This window comes from Hyperolius riggenbachi, chromosome 1 (assembly GCF_040937935.1).
Source record: "Hyperolius riggenbachi isolate aHypRig1 chromosome 1, aHypRig1.pri, whole genome shotgun sequence".
Lineage (NCBI taxonomy): Eukaryota > Metazoa > Chordata > Amphibia > Anura > Hyperoliidae > Hyperolius > Hyperolius riggenbachi.
This window is the reverse complement of record NC_090646.1, coordinates 479,700,915-479,721,408: the sequence shown is the minus strand read 5'-3', so window position 1 is coordinate 479,721,408 and position 20,494 is coordinate 479,700,915. Positions and strand designations below refer to the sequence as shown.

Below are 20,494 nucleotides of genomic sequence, written 5' to 3'. Positions count from 1 at the left end.
GTTTTTTTTTGCAATGCTGTGTTTTTCCTCCATGCATAATGCCCTTTGTTAAGCCCAAATAACACAATTTTAGTTTCATCAGTCCACAGCACCTTATTTTAAAATGAAGCTGGCTTGTCCAAATGTGCTTTAGCATACCTCAAGCGGCTCGGTTTGTGCTGTGTGCGGAGAAAAGGCTTCCTCTGCATCACTCTCGCATACAGAATCTCCTTGTGTAAAGTGTGCAGAATGGCTGAACGATGCACAGTGACTCCATCTGCAGCAATATGGTGTTGTAGGTCTTTGGTGCTGGTCTGTGGGTTGACTGACTGTTCTCACCATTCATCGCTTTTGCTTATCCGAGATTTTTCTTGGTTTGCCACTTTGAGCCTCAACTTGAACTGAGCCTGTGGTTTTCCATTTCCTCAATATATTCCTAACTGTGGAAACAGCTGAAATCTCTAAGACAGCTTTCTGTATCCTCCCCCCTAAACCATGATGGTGAACAATCTTTGTCTTCAGGTCATTTGAGAGATGTTGTGAGACCCCCATGTTGCTACTCTTCAGAGAAAATTAAAAGATGAGGGAAACTTACAATTGACTCCTTTAAATACTCTTTCTTATAAATTGATTCACCTGTGTATGTAGGTCAGGGGGTCACTGAGCTTACCAAGCCAATTTGAGTTCCAATAATTAGTTCTAATGGTTTTGGAATCAATAAAATGACAACAGTGCCCACATTTATGAACCTGCCTAATTTTACTTAAACAATTATTGCACCCTTTCCGTAAATCCAATAAACTTAATTTCACTTCTCAAATATCACTGTGTGTGTCTCCTACATGATATATTTAACTGACATTTTTTATCATAACAACCAACGATTTATACAGGAAAATCATGACGACTAAACTTTTGCATCCCACTGTAGTTATTTGGGTTGAAAACAGACATCCATCCATCAAGTTCAACCAGAAAAAGTACAACACCAGCCTGCTCCCTCACATTTCCCTGTATATATACTTATAACTTGTAGATGTATATGTATTTCCCCAAATAGTTGGTGTGCAAAATGTAAATAAAAATAGAATGCAATGACTAGCAAATTATGCTTATTTTGGGTATGTGGCTTAGAGCATTTAAGGCCCAAGATCAGGAGAACAGATCGGCAATTGGGGCTGTTGAAAAGGAAGTAAATATGGCGGTAGCCTCCATGCCCCTTTCACTACAGGGAAACAGTAAAATTCCATAAATATAAAAATACCCCTTTTAAAATGTGTCATTACTGGCAATTATGTTACTAAAAATGAAGATTACCTCCAGCAGGGCCAAAGTAGTCAAACGTTTGTTCAGCATGACATGGCCAGTGCCACTGTTTTCAGGACTTCAAGCCTGGGTGTAGGCAGGACTTATAGATAGAATGCAACTCTCCATATAGTGTGATATGACCCAAACAAGCATTTCAAATATTGTCTCCAAAACAGACATTTTTCATAAACTCCAGGTTTGTTAGAACATTCAGGTTTGCCAATGTTTTCCAGGGTTAACAAACCTTGCAAAACCTTAGTAAATCTGTTTTCGAAAATGGGTAAATTTTCTGTGGCAATGTTATGGTAATCAATCAAGTTTTAATATTTGTACTCACTTCCGCAGAGGATTAACTATCTCAGTGCGCAGCAGGTCTCTGGTATCAATGTAGGAATTACTGTCATTCTTATTGGGAGGACGCAGCAGGATGGTGTCCAGTACAGAGGAGCAGGCAAACATGCTAGGCAAGAAGAACATCTCTGTCATTACATATTAGCATAACAAGCCTACACACTGCTGCACATAATATCTGGGACTGAAAAAACACTCAACAATAGTTAATAAAGCATATTAGTATATTAGAGTTGTGTAGCACCAGAATCAACATTTTACACGTGCATTTGTAATAAGCTAGTCAGATATAACAGGAGTGCTTAAAGAGAAACCGTGACCAAGAATTGAACTTCATCCCAATCAGTAGCTGATACCCCATTTTACATGAGAAATCTATTCCTTTTCACAAACGGATCATCAGTATGGCTGATATTGTGGTGAAACCCCTCCCACAGGAAACTCTGAGGACCATGGTCCTGGCAGTTTCCTGTCTGTGAGCCTCGTTGCATTATAGGAAATAACTGTTTACAGCTGTTTCCAACTGCCAAAAAAAGCAAGCAGCAGCTACTTCCACTGACTTCACCTGCCAGCAGTAACAATGTCACCATGTGATAAATGTCAGAATGTAAATCAGGGAGAGGAAAGCTTTTACAATGGGTAAACACTGACTAAATCATTGATACATAATTATTGTAAAAATGAAGCACTTTTTTATTGCATTATTTTCACTGGAGTTCCTCTTTAACATCCATCTAATATGAAAAACTGCATTTCACATTTATTTTATTAAAGATAACTTGAAATAATAGGAATACGGAGACTGCCATCTACATTCTCTTATTAACAATGCCAGTTGCTTGGCTTTTATGCTGAGGATTTGGTTTTAGTTATTTTTCAGTCAGACACCTGCAACAAGCGTGCAGCCACTGGAGTCAGGCCAGGGTCAAATGCTCATTTTGGGCCAGTAACTTCAAGTGTTAGGAGAGCATCAGCACAGACGACAGGCAAATGGCTTTGTTCATTAGAGAATAAGAATGGCAGTTCCCGTCTACTTTAGGCTACCTTTAATACCTTCACATTTTAAACACAGGAAAAACAGGACTGTGCAGCTTACATTACTTAGCAAGATGAGGGAACAATTATACAGACCGATTCAGGGTTTGAACACAGACTGCCTCTTTTATGGGAGTTGTTTCAGTAATTTATGACAGGTACACTTAATTTTGAAAATCAGACTAGATTTGTAGACTATGCTTAGGATAAGCAATGCTTTCGCCTTGATTGTATAAAAGTGAAAGCCCTAGTTCACCTTAGGAAATATTTAATTATGGAGTAAAGGTGAATAGCGGACTACACAATTTTCATATTTAATAGAGGCTTTTCAGAGAAATGTATCACATGACCCAGAGCTCTGTGCATAAAGTATAGAGCAGCCCGTAGAGTGGGTGCTTCTTCCTGTACTAGTGACCTTAGCCTGTTTAAAAACGGGTTCTAGGTCTGTCATCGCCGCGCGCGTGCGCGCAACTGCCCGCCCAGGTACTGTCCAGACAGCTGTCTGTGCGGCACATGCGCAGTAACGCAAACGCGCGCGCACACACAGACACACACACACACGGACAGGACGCAGAGACACTTAGGTTTTATTAGGTAGAATAGCACAGGCAGGAAGTGGGCAGGGTCATCTGTGTTCATAGGAAAAGTCTGGCGGGTGCCAGTGATGATAGGAGGTGATCATGGGAGAGGGAAAGGCGTTTGGACACCTCATAGGCTGCTTTTCAGTTCAGCCTAAAGGCCCGTTTACACTTAATCAGTTGGTGTGCGTTAGTATGCGTTGGTATGCGTTTTTTCCAGTGCATTGTGAAAAATATTTTTTTTTTCCAGAAGTGGTGCAATTTTTTCACAAGCTTTCAGACCCTAAAAATCATACTGCTTGATAGATCTGCGGCAGCCCTGCACATTCCACACCTCCAATGGATCCAATTCGGGATTACCACTCCGAGCTGCGGATTTCCAGCTCGAGCCTGACTCGGGGTTAACGCTAAGGAGGTTAAAACGCGTTAAGTGTGAAAGGTGCCATACGAAAACATGGGGATTACTTTGAAAATCAGTTTTCTTTTAGCTATAACAGAGTAACTGATTAAGTGAAACGGGTCCTAACAGTATCTGATATTCAAACAGCAAGCCAACATTTCTAACCCAGCCACATAGGTAATAAAATACTTAATGCTAATATGGTTTACAACATATGATATATTCCCTAAGGGAGGGTGGTACTTTTTAGAGTTTGTAATGTAGCAGCACTATAGACAGCTTTTACCAATATTTCCTGCCTAGCTTACCTGAAGAAAATGACTCATGTGGCCAGCTCATACTTATACAGATAAATGAAGGAGCAGAGAGGGTTGTGAAAATGCATATGAAGCAGGAATGAAGCTTCACCTTATAGGCCAGAATCAACTCTGATATTGGCCTATAGGTTGAACTCCTGCTTCATTTGCCTTTCAGATCCTGTACAGCTCCTCACAGTTCACCACAGCTCCAACGGTGAAAATGTGAGACGACAGCATGAGTCATTTCTATTGGACTGTGATAGTCAAAAATGGGAAAAGTTTCCTGCAACTCTTTTGCTGCTCTATTACAACTTTTAGCACATGTATATTTTATGTACAAGAGCACTGTATGTTGAAGAACTTTAGTGCTGTGAAAGGCATTTATACCGTGACGATCAGCCTTACTTTATACAGCCTCAAGCAGTGTTTGCCATATTCTTAGGACTGAAAGTCCAAAGCTTTTTATTGTTTGCCACAGATCACTATTTTAAGAAGTAAAGTCAGGCTTCCACAGGGCCAATAAATGGGCAGTGAACTACTAGTATTTCTGGTTAAAGTAATAGTCGCAGCTAGCAGTCAGTCACTCCATTGTAGTGAATGAAGCTGCAGATCACCCGTTAGGGTAATTTTAATAAGGCAATCAAAGCACTGATTGGTATAGAAGAAAATCCGATCTCCCCTTCATAAAACAGGAGTTGTAAATGTAGCAATCAGATTTTAGAAGAGGATTACAATAAAAGCAGTACTGTTTTTAGATGACTCCTTTTTACAAAGCCACATAGGGTAAAGACTTGTACACACACTAGCTCAGGGGCCAGGAAGCTTTTTGGCTGAGAGAGCCATAAACGCCACAAATTGTAAAATGTATTTTCCTGAGAGCCATACAATATGTTTCAAACTGGGACAGTGTGCATGCGCAGCAGAGGGCTATTGTCCATGTTGCTATGGTGATGTGTATACAGTTGATTCGCCGGGCAGCGGAAGTGTCAGACACGTCTTCAGCTTCTCTTCGGTTTCAGCAACATCACCAATATTCCCCGAGAGCCAGACAGAAGAAATATCGTACTAACAGCTTGTACCATTAGCTAGCTGACTTAGGGGTTGATTCACTTTGTAGGATGACATCTCCGCACTTTTGGGCAAATCAAAGTGCAGGGATTTCGTCCTACAAAGTCACTGGACATGACAGGGTCCAGAGTGGGACAAGTGGAGCAGCTGTTAGTTTTAAGGGGAGTGTCAGTAAGTTAGTGGTGCATGCAACAGCAGTAGCGTGCCCACTTTGAAAATTGTACTTGCTCTGCCGCACCAAGCTACACTGCTTGTGCAGTGTAGCTTAGTGAATCGACCCCTACTGATTTGTCTGTGAGCCAGATGCAGCCATCAAAAGAGCCACATCTGGCTCCCGAGGCATAGGTTCCCTACCCCCAGATGGTTCTCAGCCGAGGCAGCCCATAAGGGCCAAGAATCTAGCATGTGTAGGGTGGTGTCCGATCCCCCCTGATGAGCCAGCTAGAGATATGGACTGCTAAATCATCTCCTCTATGCACGACTAACTCAGTTGTTCTCCTTAGCCCTCCTGCTTCGACTTGCACCATGTGTGGTCCCTCTGCCCTCCCTCCATAGCAACGAAACCTGTGGCTAGTCAACAGGCTAGCGATGCATGTGTACAGAACTCGGCCCTGAGGATGACAGTAATCTGTAGGCACTTAAGAACAACAACAACAACAACAAACAGACGGTGCTTTAAATCATGTTGAAGCTGTGCTGTTCCGTTTCACCACCTTGGGCTAATCATGTAATTATAGAAAACAGATTTCCTCAATTACCAATGCATTGGACGTTCCCACAATCTCCATCTCAAAAAACGTAAGCAAGGAAAGAGTCAGCAATAAAGTCTTGTGATACTTTTACAACATATGTAGTTATCTTGAGGGACACTGTTTTCTGCATAAACGTGGAATTATGCTTTACATTAAGATTTATATGCAGTATGGGTAGCCCATCCTCAGCGTGTGCAGAAAGAGTACAGCACGTTTTACCTGAATGTGCTTGAATAATGCATTCAAATCATGGTAACAAAGTACATCCAGCCAAGATCAGATTTTGTGTGGGATGTGGGAAATTAGGCAGTTCCCTAGGGCCAGAGGAGTGTTGAGGGGCACAGCTCCTTGTGTATAATTAATGCCAATTCCCTCATTGATAATCCTCCCCCTTTATAGAGAAGTAGAGGCTCAGCTGTAATAGTACAGCTGCGACTGTGACCTCTCCACATGCTTTTCTTTGGCGGCTCATCAAAAATTTTTGCTCTTTGACAACTCATCAAGAAAGACTTCTGATGAAGGCTAGAATTCTAGTACAGCTCTCAAAGGCATGAACTGGAGGCCACGTCACTGACCCATGCCAAATGTGCAGCAAGCTGTCAGATGAGGCGGCATTAGGAAAGAATATTTTTAAAAAGAGAAAGATAGCTAGTCTGAGGATTTCAATAGCTGTGCACATAATCCGCAGTAATACAAAAGGGTATTATTATTGCGTGCAGAGACTGCTTTGATGCAAGCCACTGCCAAACATATTCAATTAAGCAGCAGAGAGAGGAACATTGAAGTTTCACGTCCAATAATAAATGAAAACTACAAAGATTTTGTTTTGTTAATTTCCTATAATTGCTGCTTGGTTGCTATGGGTTACAAAGCTCCCAAATGTGCCTAGTTGGAGGGACAGTCGCTCTTTGGGAACCCTGTCCCTCTTTCTTCTCCATTTGTCCCTCTTTCAGGACTGATGTACAGATCTGTGTAAATATATGTATTTTTTTCTTGGAAATGCAGGCATTGGCCTCAATTCACTAAGCTTAACTCCTGTCTTTAATAACTCTTCTGAGCTGTTTTACAGTTATCACCATGGTGATATAATTGTGATAACTGTAAAACAGCTCAGAAGAGTTATTAAAGACAGGAGTTAAGCTTAGTGAATTGAGGCCATGGCTAAAGGTATTAGAGGCAGGGGATAAACAGGACAACCAGGCAACTGGTATTGTTTAAATTTTAATAAACATGTCAGCCTCTATGTCCCTCTCACTTGAGGCTCAAAGGACAACTATGTAAAATTTAAAACTATGTAAAATGTATGCATCTAAATGTACATTTCTCCCAGAAGTACAGTATGTATTATAAATTATGTCATATGTGGCTGTCACTTCCTGTAGGCAGTGAAAATTTAACAGATCTGTCAGGTTTTGGACAAAACCATCTCCTCACGATTCTCAGTTAATACTTTACTTACAAAAGTGCTTACTGAATTGCAGTTTCTCAGCCCAACTGCCAAAACTGTGTGCAAACGAGAAGGAGAAGGGAGGCCAGCCAGCATCTTTGTACCGATCCTTTCCAGGGAGTGCTTTTGTAAAGAATAAAAGGTAACACTAAAACTCCCCCATGAGGAGATAGTCTGAAACCTGTCAAATCTGTAAGCTCTTTACTACATAATATAAGTGACAACAACATAGGAAAAAAGGCAATATATAGTGCATTTCACGCATGGAGAAATGTAAGTTTATTATGTATGTACATTATACAATATTTTGCGATAGTTGTCTTAACTCTCCATGAATATGTTTACTACTGGAAAGGTAGGGGAGGGGGCTATTACAAATACATTTGTATGTGATGTACAGTATATTAACCACAGTGGTTTTAATATGTGCACTTCACACAGACAGTGATGACTGATAAGTGTGTGATTAAATGCCCTCAAAACCATCACCTAAAAGTCTTGTGGAGACCAAGCTGCTTCCAAAGTCTCGCACAGGTGGCCTATCGTTTCTGATTATGTTGGTTGATGTCTTGGGGGAACAGCAAATGATTGTGGTATGCTTTTTTTTTTTTTTTTGCCGAATTGCTCCTCACTCTGCTTTCTCTATAGCAAATTACATGGTCTTAGCCATTAACAAGTAAAGTTAGTGCTTTGCACAGTCAAAATATTATCTAATATGTAAACACTGATGAATTTTGCAATGTCTTTTTGCTGTTTTCTGCCTCCCTGAATGAGTTTTCGGAAGCACTGGGACTCCTGTGTCTGCAATCCTCTGTGACAGTTCTGTAAACAAGTGAGACAGGTATGAAGCAAGAAGAGGCTCCCCTGTAACAGATCGTTCAGGAACAGGCTCATCAGTCCACCGACAGTGCGTACACACGCACTACTGTCTGTCCGACGGACCTGTCGTTGGGTTTTGTAGTGCGTGTGTACGCACCTTTAGGAGAGCTAATGCATGACAAACAAATAAGGAGAGGTAATTCATTATATAAACAGATAAAAGAAGAGATAAATCATGAGTTAAATCAGGTAAAGTGTACCTGAGACAAGAAGCGTCTCAGGTTCCATACTTATCTGGGCCTTCCTTAAGCCCCCCTTAGGGCCGTTCGTCCCTCGCCATCTCCATGGGTGGCTCCTGTCACCCCCAATAGTGCCTGAAATCCTGGCTGAGTCGCACATGCCTAGCCAGGTGCGCTCCCCAGTCTTGCTCCTGCGGCTGGGAGCAGTCTATGAATGTGCAGTAGTACTGCGCAGAACGCTTCCAGGAATGGGAGCGCGACGGAGGAATCCGCCTGGCCAGGCATGCACGACGACGCTGGACTCGGCCTTGGTCAGTATGGAACCTAAGACGCTTCTCGTATCAGGTTCTCTTTAAAGTGGAACTGAACTCTTGCACTGGACAGAAGGAAAACAGAGAAATGCACCCTGTATGTATTTAGAGTGTTTAGCCTGTTTAATTCCCCCTCATCTGTGTCTAATCACGAGTTGTACTTTGATCTCTGTGTCACATGACTGCCATGGCAGAGATGACAGATAAGCTCATTTGAAAGCACAGGCTGTTAACAAGATGTCTGCTCCCATGAATCAGGAAGTAGACACACTGCAGATTTATTGCAGGATTTTTATCGGATGTAACAAATAAATGTTTTTTTGTTTAAAGGTTATTATGCTGTTGTGTTTCTTTTAGAGCAGAGAAGACGTTCTGAGTTCAGGTACGCTTTAAGTAGAGGTAAATTATAAGTTAATAAGTAAGACGAGATAATTCAAGAGAAAAACATAGTGATTCAGCCTCCTTATAAGCTACATTATGTTGCTTAAGTAAACACTATTTATATAACACAGAAACTAAAATGTAATAAGGAACCAGAAGGATGCTGGAGATTTTGTCCTCACCAGAACAGTGTTGCATCCAGATAGCAGGAATTACAGTGTCCTTGTATGCCTTTCTTCCGCCCAATCATACATTCCAAACCCTTTTTGTCTGTCGCAGGTGGGGTGTTTTCCTCAACACATTTGCTAGTGTAATCCTGGAATGCTAGACAAAATGACAGAAGTAAGGAACCTGGCAGCATTGTATACTGTTACAATTAACCACCCTGGCAATCTATTAAGATCGCCAGGGAGGCTGCGGGAGGGTTTTTTTTTAATAAAAAAAAAAACTATTTCATGCAGCCAACTGAAAGTTGGCTGCATGAAAGCCCACTAGAGGGCGCTCCGGAGGCGATCTTCCGATCGCCTCCGGCGCCCAGAATAAACAAGGAAGGCCGCAATGAGCAGCCTTCCTTGTTTCGCTTACCTCGTCGCCATGGCGAGGTAAGCGAAACAAGGAAGGCTGCTCATGGCGACGAGCGGAGTGACGTCATGGACGTCAGCCGACGTCCTGACGTCAGCCGCCTCCGATCCAGCCCTTAGCGCTGGCCGGAACTTTTTGTTCCGGCTACGCTGGGCTCAGGCGGCTGGGGGGACCCTCTTTCGCCGCTGCATGCGGCGGATCGCCGCACTGCAGCGGCGATCAGGCAGCACACGCGGCTGGCAAAGTGCCGGCTGCGTGTGCTGCTTTTTATTTGAGCCAAATCGGCCCAGCAGGGCCTGAGCGGCAGGCTCCGGCGGTACTGGACGAGCTGAGCTTGTCCAGACCGCTCAGCTGGTTAACTGATCCAAACCTTTAAACTAGGTTTCCTTCGGGCACTCCGGTTTCCTCCCACATCCCCAAAACATACAGTTTAAGTTAATTGGTTTACCCTTAAATTGGCCTTAGACTACAATGGACACAGAATTATGATAGAGAGTAGACTGAGACCCCCCCTCTGAGGAACAGTATGTGACAAGACTATATATTCTGTTAAAGAGACTCCGTAACAAAAATTGCATCCTGTTTTTTATCATCCTACAAGTTCCAAAAGCTATTCTAATGTGTTCTGGCTAACTGCAGCACTTTCTACTAAGGGCTGGTTCAGACGGGCGTTTTTGTGGCGTTTAACGCAGCGTTTCAGACGCAGCGTTTTTTGGGATCTACTGCCATCCCATGCAAGTGAATGGGAGCGTTTAGAGCTGGCTTTTGCAGGCTTTCATGAAAGCCTGGCAGTAGATCCCAGCGTTGCTTCTAGTCTCAAAAGCAACATGCTGCTTTCAGAGGCAGTAAACGCGAGGAAACAATAGCAGAGACCAGAACTGCTAGCCTTGAACGCTTTTCAAAAGCCTTCAAAAGCTAGCTTTTAAACGCTGGCGTTTGAACGCAATGCCAAGCAAAAGCTCAGCAGACGCCCGTGTGAACCAGCCCTAACACAGTCTCTGTAATAAATCAATGTATCTTTCCCCTGTCAGACTTGTCGGCCTGTGTCTGGAAGGCTGCCAAGTTCTTCAGTGTTGTGGTTCTGCTATGAACTCCCCTTTATGCAGACTGCCTGTGTGTTATTTAGGATTAGAGCATCTTCTCTCTCTTATCTTTTACAAGCTGGATAAATCGTCCTCTGAGCTGGCTGGGCTTTCACATACTGAGGAATTACAAACAAGGGCAAAGCTGTTTGCAGGAAGAAAAGAGCAGCCTGAAACTTCAGTGCATGGGGGAAAGAAACACACAAATGATCTCTTGTGATTGAAAAGGAATGCTGTATACAGCCTGCTTGTGTATGGATGTATTTTCTATGTGTGGACATACTGTACATCAACCTACTTCCTGTTTTGGTGGCCATTTTGTTTGTTTACAAACAAACTTTTAAAAACTGTTTTTAACCACTTTTAATGCGTCGAGGAGCGGCGAAATTGTGACAGAGGGTAATAGGAGATGTCCCCTAACGCACTGGTATGTTTACTTTTGAGCGATTTTAACAATACAGATTCTCTTTAAGTGCTGCAGAAGAGGTCTGTATGTTGTTTTGTCACTGTCACTTTAAGGAGCACCCAAAATAATCCCTACCATAGTTATATGTCCATTGTAGTCTAGAGCCAATTTTAGGAGGAATCCCATGCAGACAAGGTGAGAACATGCAAATATATAAATACTAAATAATAATAATACACTTTGCACAACATAAGGGAAATATCAATTAATTGCAGGGAAGAAAAACCTTACTAAATTAGGCCCTTGATATACATACCAATGGAGTTACATCTCAGAATCTGATTGGTTGGGCCATGTAAGGAATAGAACCGCGAGTCTGGGCGGCAGTTTCGTAGTTTCACAAACAAGGCTTTATTGGGTCCACACTGGAAATATCTAACTCCTCTGTAAACTCCATCTGTTAATGAAGAGGGTAGCTCTTCCTCCTGGAAAAATAAAGACAAGACATAACATACTCTGCACATAACTGCTAATAACATGAAGAAAGATGGCCAAGCCTGATATAGTCAGACTGTCAAGCATGAGAGACATTCAAACTTATATCATTAGGCTCCCTGCACACTGCATGCGATTCCTAATCGGTTTTTACATCTGATTCCGATTTTTAATCGTTACTGCATGCTGCGTTTTTTCCTCCGTTTTTCTGTTGATTGTATTCAGGGAAAATCGGAATTGCAAATCGGAATCGCAAAATAGATTTGCAGTGTGCAGGGAGCCTTAGCTTTTCCCGATATAACAATATAGCCCAGCTAAACACAACTATACAAGTTCTACTGTACAATCTAGCTCAGTTTTACTACTGAAATTATGCGAAAGCCTATCTAAACAATCTACAAAGTATAGTCAGTCTGCTGACACTTTAGCTGGCCGTACTCTCTATGCAATCTTGGTCAATCTTACCACTTCTATGTAGTATGAGAGCTCAAATAAACAGGCAGGCCAATTCTGTTCTGGGGATCTAGAGGTCCTGGAGACCAGCTCCAGTGGAGTTGCAGCTTGGTTATGTGGAATGTAAATTAAAAGAGTTCATGTGGCTCACAGAACCTTAGGTTACAAGCAGTGCAGCTGCATGGCCAGCTGATTAATTGGAGGTCCCTGCTTTAACCTCATGTGGCTTATAGGTTATACATTTTTTAATAGAAGGGATACTTTCTTTAGGTGCACATAGGAGGGACACAAATGTGTTTGAGGCCTAACGGAGCCCAAAACTGAACAGGGCATTTGTTGTACAGTAGACTTCCGGGATGTTTTGCATTAGGTATTTGATTATAAATTTTTATTTTCATATGTGAAATCCCTTGAAACATTTTGAGGTATTCAATCTGCCTTGTTCAATTTTGGATTGAGGAGGGCTTTAACTATGAGAGAGAGTACACCTTTGTCAGTCACATTGCTGGTGAGATCTCTCAGGTGTTTGGGGAGCTATACGCCTCTGTTCAGTTGTTTCCAAGGGAATTCTCTTCTATTGCTGTCATAGCTGTTGCTATGTTTGCACTGAAATTTGTATTGGATTTGTTGAGGACACACTTGAAGCACACACTGGTGCATGATAGGCGTTTATAAGGTCCTTGTAGAAGGTGTTTTTGCTGTGAATTGAACTTGGGCAGGAGTGGTAGGCACGGAGGCACCATGCTGCCCACAAATAGTTCCATGTGTCATTTTCTGGTTCTTTACAGCAACCAAGTTTCACAATAAGGACATGGGAAAAAAGCAAAAATGAAAAAGCTACAGTACTAGTACTATAGCAGAAGAGATTTTTTGTTAGAAAACAGAAAACAAGGGAAACGTACGTCAGAAAAGCAACAGTGGAGCCTAACTTCACAAAGACCTTGAATATGTTAGCAGCAGGTTCCTTTACAGAGAAATGTGTCTGGATTTCTTCAGTTAAAGCATTAATTGAACAAGGCTTCTTCAGCAGTGCCTACCTACTAACTGTCTGGTATTTGGCAGTTAGTAAACAGATACCTCCAAAGCATGCTTGAATTCTGCCCTTCAGACAATAGAGATCCCTGGGTGTAACCATTTATTTCATCATGGAAGTATTAAGCCTATTGAGTGTTTTATTCTAATGCTGCATACACACTTGAGATAAAAGTCTTTGGAAAAGGCAAGATCACAGACAAATTTTACCCCATTCCATGTAGTATAAGAGCCATACTCTAAACAGTGTATTCTATGGAGCTGAACTCCCCATCAGATAAAATCTTTGCAAGATGCTGCACACACAGATGCTGTACACATTCAAAAGATCAGTATCTGCAAAAGATCAGTTCCTGCAAAATGCATTCATAGTCTATGTTATCTGCAGATCATCATACACACCTGGTTTAACAGACTTCATCTGCATATCTGGCAATCATCTGCAGATCTGAAAATCCATCCTGGTGGATCTGATCTGCAGATGATTGTCTGTTAAACAAAGTGTGTATGAGGATCTGCAGATATCATAGACTATGACTAGGCAGGGAATACACTATAGATGCGTTTGTGCGTGTTTTGCCACAGATGTCAAAATTCGCACAATTCTACAGAAAATGCACACACTTCTATGCAGAACATGCGTATGGAGACCGTTCACGTTTTGCGTTTCGGGTTTTCAGCACGTCCCTGCTTTTTTTGTATGACGCATACGGTCGCATACAGTACATGCCGCCAAATGCGGAAATGCAGAAATGTTCCCAGAAAGTTTTTGTGTTAAAAAGGAGAAAGCAAAAGCCGACAGAAACCCTGGGAATCACAGTGGAAAATAGCCCTGCACGTGTGTTTCCTGCCTTAAAGCGCACTTGCGTTTGTGCGCACTTTGTCGTGGACAGCAAAACTCTGCACGATTCTACAGGCTAATGAAGTCAATAGCCTTGCGTGGGAAACACACAACGCGACTGATCATTCAGGTTTGTGTCTTTCCCCACGTTTTTAAATCGGACGGGTTTCTGCTTTTTTCCCCCCATGCTGCGCACGTTAGCATACAATAAATGCTTTTGCAAACCACGGAAATGCAGAAACCACCAACGCAAAAGCTGACGAAGACCCAGGAATCGCAGGGGAAAACAGCCCTGCAAGTGCGTTCCCTGCCTTAAAATGCACTCGCTGGTGTGCCTTTAGGCACAGAACACACCAGACGCATTTGTGCAAGTTTTGCCACGGACAGCAAGTGGTTAATAACCCAAAAAGTGGACACAGTTTAATTTTGGGCATCTCTACCCAATCAAAATCTGCTTCACATTAAAAGAAAAACATATATGAGCAGCAACAGGAATGTACAGTGTGTATAACTCATTACAGGCACATTGTGCACACATTACACACATCAGTCTACTATTACTTATCTCATTCCCACATCCAGTGAGTCCTGGTTTTATTTTTTTAAATATGTATAGATCACCCTACTTACCATTTCTAGGCCAGCAATGGTCTCAGAAGAGTCAGAGGTGTGTCCTATCCAGCGGATCACACCATATATGGGGGGATCCTTCACCTCAACCATGGAATTGACCTCCAGTCTTACAAGTTCTTGAGATGATATAAGGCTGCCATTACCAGGAGGACAGTAAAGGCTGGAAGGAGGATGATGATCCTCTGTAGGATGGTTAGACGCTTGTTGGTCTCCAACTTCAACAAGAATGTTCAGAGGTTCTGGATGATCCTCGCCTGCTATGAAAATATATTTGTATATGTTTTTTAGATTTGTACAGTTGTTCCAAATCTATCAATTTGACACCAAATTTGTATTCCTATATTTTTGGGTTTTTGCACATATAGAGGTGATCAGCCAGATGCTAATAATTATAGTTTGCATGCATTTTTATACCAATTTTATGCAACTGGGCCAATCAGATGCACTTCCTGCTAAATTTGACTGGCCCAATTCCAAGTGGCATAAAATTTGCATGCAATACGTAATTACTGTCATCTCGTTCATCATCTCTACTCACCTACAATTTTCACATAACACTTTGGGCTGTATTCACAAAAGTCATTAAAATGTATGAGCACATGTTAGCTAAATGTAGTTTCCTTAATACACACTTGTGTGTTTACAGTATATGAGGGGTCATTTAATTGTTTGAGTTTCATTTAAAATGTACTGGAGTATTATACAGGCTTCCGAGAGAATTCGTCGCCAGGAGACTTGGGCGCAGGATACAGCCGGTATTTTGCTGCACAAGTTCCCAGCGGCGTTAAATACTATTCCCCCTCTAGCTCCACGTGGATAGTGGGGAATTATGTAATTCGGTTTTCAGCTATTGCTGGAAGGCAAATTACAGTGTTTTAAAAGTAACTTCAGCTCCGTCTCCTGACGGCGCCGAAGTTACTGTGTGCCGCTATAGCCGTAATTCCTATTACGGTCTATAGTGGCGCCGGCTGCGCCCAAGTCTCCTGTGCTGCATTTGCAGTGTTCGTTATACAGACCTTATATAGTGGTAGACACTGGACATCTGTGCGGCTTCTGTTTGAAATTTTTGTCTATGCAGATTGATGTTATTTTCTGGCTAATAAAGTTGTTCTATCTTCCCTAAACTTTAGGAAGGAAGCACACTCGACAAATCATTTTGGCCTGCGATTCCTAGGCTTCTAGAATTCTGCATTATCTTTAATTGCATTTTAAGGAATGTGGTTTTTCTGCATTTGTTTGCAATTTTTTGGACCATGATATACAGTGCATTTAGGAAAGTGTGCGTCTACAAAGGAAAAAGCAGAAAGCTGTCCATTTTAAAATCACAATAAAAGATGTGAAAAGGAGAAACAAACTAAAACAACTTGTGATTTGTGAGCAAGCCATTGAACTCAAATGACCAGTGTGGCGGTGCACATTTAGTCACATGTGGCAAAAAGCGCACACATCTGATTAGTGTACTCCCTACCTTATTGCATGGTTTTACTACAGAAGCCACTCTATCTACTCTCTGTTTATACAGCAGAAGACATTGGCAGTGCTTCCAAACAGAGGCTGCACCCGAATTGACTACCTGCAATAGATGTGCAGAGCTCCACAATTGTGGACTAAAATACACAACATGCATTCAAAACAGGTACAGCAAAGGAGGACATTAGCTTCAGTATAAATAATATGTGCACAAATTATTCCCTACTAGACTTCCCCACGGCGGTCTCCTGCTGTGCAAAACTCATGTAAGTATACCTATGGCTAGCTGCATCCATGTGCATCAATTTGCATTCAAATTATAGATTAGGACTAGTACATAATTTGCATCTGATTTGCATTCAAGGCATGTATTTAGCCCTGTGGGGCTCTGCATGCCTCTGTTAGTCTACAATTCAGTTGCAACCTATGAGTGCTGTCATTTGTTTGATGTCTACTCTCTGTTTATGCTGGAGGGGTCATATGCATCCACTTGCTTTATGTGGGTTGGGAGTGTCCTATTGCCGTGTGTTTGCACGCTTGATTGTTTGAAATACCTTTCACTTTATGTTTTACAATTTGTTGATGGTATCCATGTCATATACACTAGTGTTAATGTCCTTGGATGTATTTTTTCTCCAAGGAAGAAAAAAATTAAAGAAAACCACCTAATCAGAGATTGATATGCGTGTGCTGCACCCAACTCTGACAAAAGGCTCACCTTTGACTTTTCTAGCCTCAGCCAACGTGCTGTATGGGAAGCTAAAATAAAGTGTTATATTGCCTAGAGAATGACATTACCTTGTAATGAGTTCTCCTCTGCGGTGCAACGCTTCCTGTTCCTCTCCTCATCTGGTGGCAGTGCTGAAACAAACCCAAACATGACACGCTATATAGCAGGTTATCAGTTTACCTTATCACTGGTAGAGGTGTTTGGTTTCAGTTAATATAGGTGTATGCCTGAGCAATGTCATGTATGCACTTTCAATAAAAGGTGCCACACACGGATTCTCACATTGTCATTCACACTTCCCTCTATCTAAAATTAGCTATGAAACCCTGCAATGCAAGAAAGCCTAGTGGATGTGTCATGACAAAGCTAGAGAGCTTGAACAACAAATACAACAACAGGTACAGGAAAACATGGCTAGGCATTATAAGACTTAAAGCTGAACTCCAGGCAAAAATATTAAAGGGGTTCCAAGATGAACTTTTACTCATTGCGTAATTGTGTTCCTTTCATATAGTTTATAGGGCATTCCTCGAGCCAAATACTTTTTTTGTTTTGTTTTAATACTCTAATTCCCTATAAACTAAACATGCCTCGCCCACAGCCAGCTTTTCACAGTGCCTTGGCACTGTAGCAAGGGCTTTTGGGAGCTCAGTCTGGGCAGGAGGAGGAGGTTACAAGTCATTGATTTCAGAGGCAGAGGGGAGGAGAGGGGACTGAATTTACACACAGGCAAGCTGATAGCATCTCCAGCCCTCAGCCTGTGACAATGTGACAAACAGAACATGGCTGCCTTCATTGTATCACAGGAATAATTAAACTTTTAAAGCTGTTTGCAGCTAGATATGCTGTGTAAACTATCTAAACTTTAGATAAGATATATAGACAAGATACTTGTTGCAGTTAGTTTTTCATCTCAAATCCGATTTAAGTCATTCTCTTTAATGCTCATCAACCATCATTTTGCTGAGCCCTTCCCTCTTGCCTCTGCTAGCACCCTTATAAATCTTTGTTATACTCATGTGGTCTAGTGATGGGCGAACACCTGGATGTTCGGGTTGAACAGGCCGAACATGGGCCAGATGTTCGGCATGTTCGGCCCGAACCCCGAACTCAATGCAAGTCAAGGGGGACCCGAACATGCCGCAATATGGCCCCCCTATGGGGTCGCAGGCATAAGGGGGGAGCATGCCCCGATCGCGGGGGGGGGGGGGTCGGAAATTCCCCCCACCCCCTCCGCTAGCGCTCCCCCCTCTGCCCGCTTCCCCATAAAAAAGTTGGCGTAAAGTTAAATATTACCGGTGGTGGCTGCTGCAGTGGCTGGCTGGCAGTGGTGTGAGTGAGGACTAGGAGAAGGAGTCCGAGTATGACGCGTTGAGGCCGGGCAGCGGGCGGTTCAGCGGTAGTGCCCTTGTGGTACTTCCGCCCTTTCTCTGACCTCACGTCCTCTACGTGATGACGCATACGAGGGTACGCGTGACGCGTACCCTCGTATGCGTCATCACGTAGAGGACGTGAGGTCAGAGAAAGGGCGGAAGTACCAAAAGGGTACTACCGCTGAACCGCCGGCTGCCCGGCCTCAACGCGTCATACTCTGACTCCTCCTCCTCATTCACACCACTGCCAGCCAGCCACTGCAGCAGCCACCACCGGTAATATTTAACTTTACGCCAACTTTTTTATGGGGGAGCGGGCAGAGGGGGGAGCGCTAGCGGAGGGGGTGGGGGGAATTTCCGACCCCCCCCCCCGCAATCGGGGCATGCTCCCCCCTTATGCCTGCGACCCCATAGGGGGGCGGTATTCGGCCGAACAGGGCCCTGTTCGGCCGAACAGGGGCCCTGTTCGGCCGGGCATTTAGTAGTTCGGGCGAACCCGAACGGTTTGGCCGAACACCATCAGGTGTTCGGCCGAACTCGAACATCACCCGAACAGGGTGATGTTCTGCAGAACCCGAACAGTGGCGAACACTGTTCGCCCAACACTAATGTGGTCCCCAATGTTCCAGCATGGAAGTCATGCTGAAACACCTTTAGTTCTCTATTCCATATATTGAAACTTAAATTAGTTTGTTTTGGGTAAATAACAGCTTTTTTTTTTATCATGTTTTATAATGTAAAGAGATGAATTAAACAAACAAAAAAACAACACACAAAAAAACAAACAACAAAGTTCAGGCATAATTAAGCTTTTGAACTGTCAGTGTAACTGTATCCTGTTATGGCTATGAAAAGTGGAGGAGAAAAGGCCACACACATCGCGATTAACCACTTCAGCCCTCAGTCGTTTTCACTTTATGCATCCGAGCAATGTTCACATCCCATTCATTAGCCTATAACTTTTACATAGTTACATAGTTATTTTGGTTGAAAAAAGACATACGTCCATCGAGTTCAACCAGTACAAAGTACAACACCAGCCCGCTCCCTCACATATCCCTGTTGATCCAGAGGAAGGCGAAAAAACCCTTACAAGGCATGGTCCAATTAGCCCCTAAAGGGAAAAACTCCTTCCCGACTCCAGATGGCAATCAGACAAAATCCCTGGATCAACATCATTAGGAACTTTATCACTACTTATCACAATGAACTGATGTAGATCTTGTTTTTTTCCGCCACCAATTAGGCTTTCTTTAGGTGGTACATTTAGCTAAGAACTACCTTACTGTAAATGCATTTTAACAGTAAGAATAAGAAAAAAACTACGGAAAATAAATAATTATTTCTCAGTTTTCGGCCAGTTTTAAAATAATACATGCCTCCATATTTAAAACCCACACATTGTATTTGCCCATTTGTCCTGGTTATTATCACAATGTATGGCGACAATATTTTATTTGGAAATAAAAGTGCATTTTTTCCGTTTTGCATGCATCACTATTTACAAGCTTAATATATATATATATATATATATATATATATATATATATATATATATATATATATATATATATATATATATATATATATATATATATATATATATATATATATATTTCATCTTTACATAGATATTTAAAGAGTTTAGACCCTTAGGTAAATATTTATGTTTTTTTATTGTAATTTTTTTTATTAAACATTTTATTTGGGTATTTTTCGGAAGGTGGGATGTAAATAGTAATTTTTTTATTGTAAATATATGTTTATTTTATTTTTTTAATGTAGATGTAGTTTTACTTTTTTTCACGGGAACATACCTGTGAAACGCGTTGCACTGTTTGTTTTGGAGTATATTAATAAACCTGTTGTCATAAAACTGACGGTATCTTGTCTGCTTCGGGAAGGCGAGTCCACCACCACCTCCTGAGGGATTTTAAGCCTTTTAGAACCTTTTATCCTGCTGGCTCCTCTGTTCACTCTTACATTAGTTTTACTTTTTGGCCACAAGATGGCAACCTTAGGTTTGTTTACATGATGTCACTAAGCGTAACATGTACGATTAGAGGGACGTAGGGGGACATAGGAGGCAGAAAAAGCAAGGCTTCCGAGAGAAGCTGTCACTTTTTCTGCGGGGGAAAGGAATCAGTGATCGGGCATCATGGCCCAATTAATTGATTCCTGGGCTAACGATCCGCGGCCGGGAGCACGCGTGCACGATCGGCCGCGGGAGCGCACATGGTCTCCTGGGCGTAGCTCTACATCCAGGAGGAGAAAGTGGTTAAGGCCCCATTCACACTTGTGAGTCACTAAATGGTTTTGTGTGGGTGATTTAACCGTGATTAGTGCAGTAAAATCACTGTACACTCTCGCGATTCAGAGCAATCACAATCAGCGCTGTTATAAGCACTATATCGCGATCGCTCCAGAATC

General features: G+C 42.3%; 1 protein-coding gene across 3 annotated transcripts in view; it reads right to left on the bottom strand.

Moving 5' to 3' along the window:
• The window catches only part of LOC137521835 (ubiquitin carboxyl-terminal hydrolase CYLD-like), an 83,604-nt gene that overhangs the window by 34,204 nt on the left and 28,906 nt on the right, over window positions 1–20,494 (bottom strand). For 2 of the 3 annotated variants that reach the window (XM_068241623.1, XM_068241643.1), the window contains exons 4-8: window positions 16,760–16,822; window positions 14,489–14,748; window positions 11,354–11,522; window positions 9,150–9,291; window positions 1,625–1,747 (exon numbers count right to left, since the gene is read on the bottom strand). In XM_068241623.1, coding sequence (XP_068097724.1) covers window positions 1,625–1,747; window positions 9,150–9,291; window positions 11,354–11,522; window positions 14,489–14,748; window positions 16,760–16,822 — 757 coding nt within the window. The remainder of the gene's footprint in view (window positions 1–1,624; window positions 1,748–9,149; window positions 9,292–11,353; window positions 11,523–14,488; window positions 14,749–16,759; window positions 16,823–20,494) is intronic. The other variant, XM_068241633.1, reaches the window with a different exon arrangement.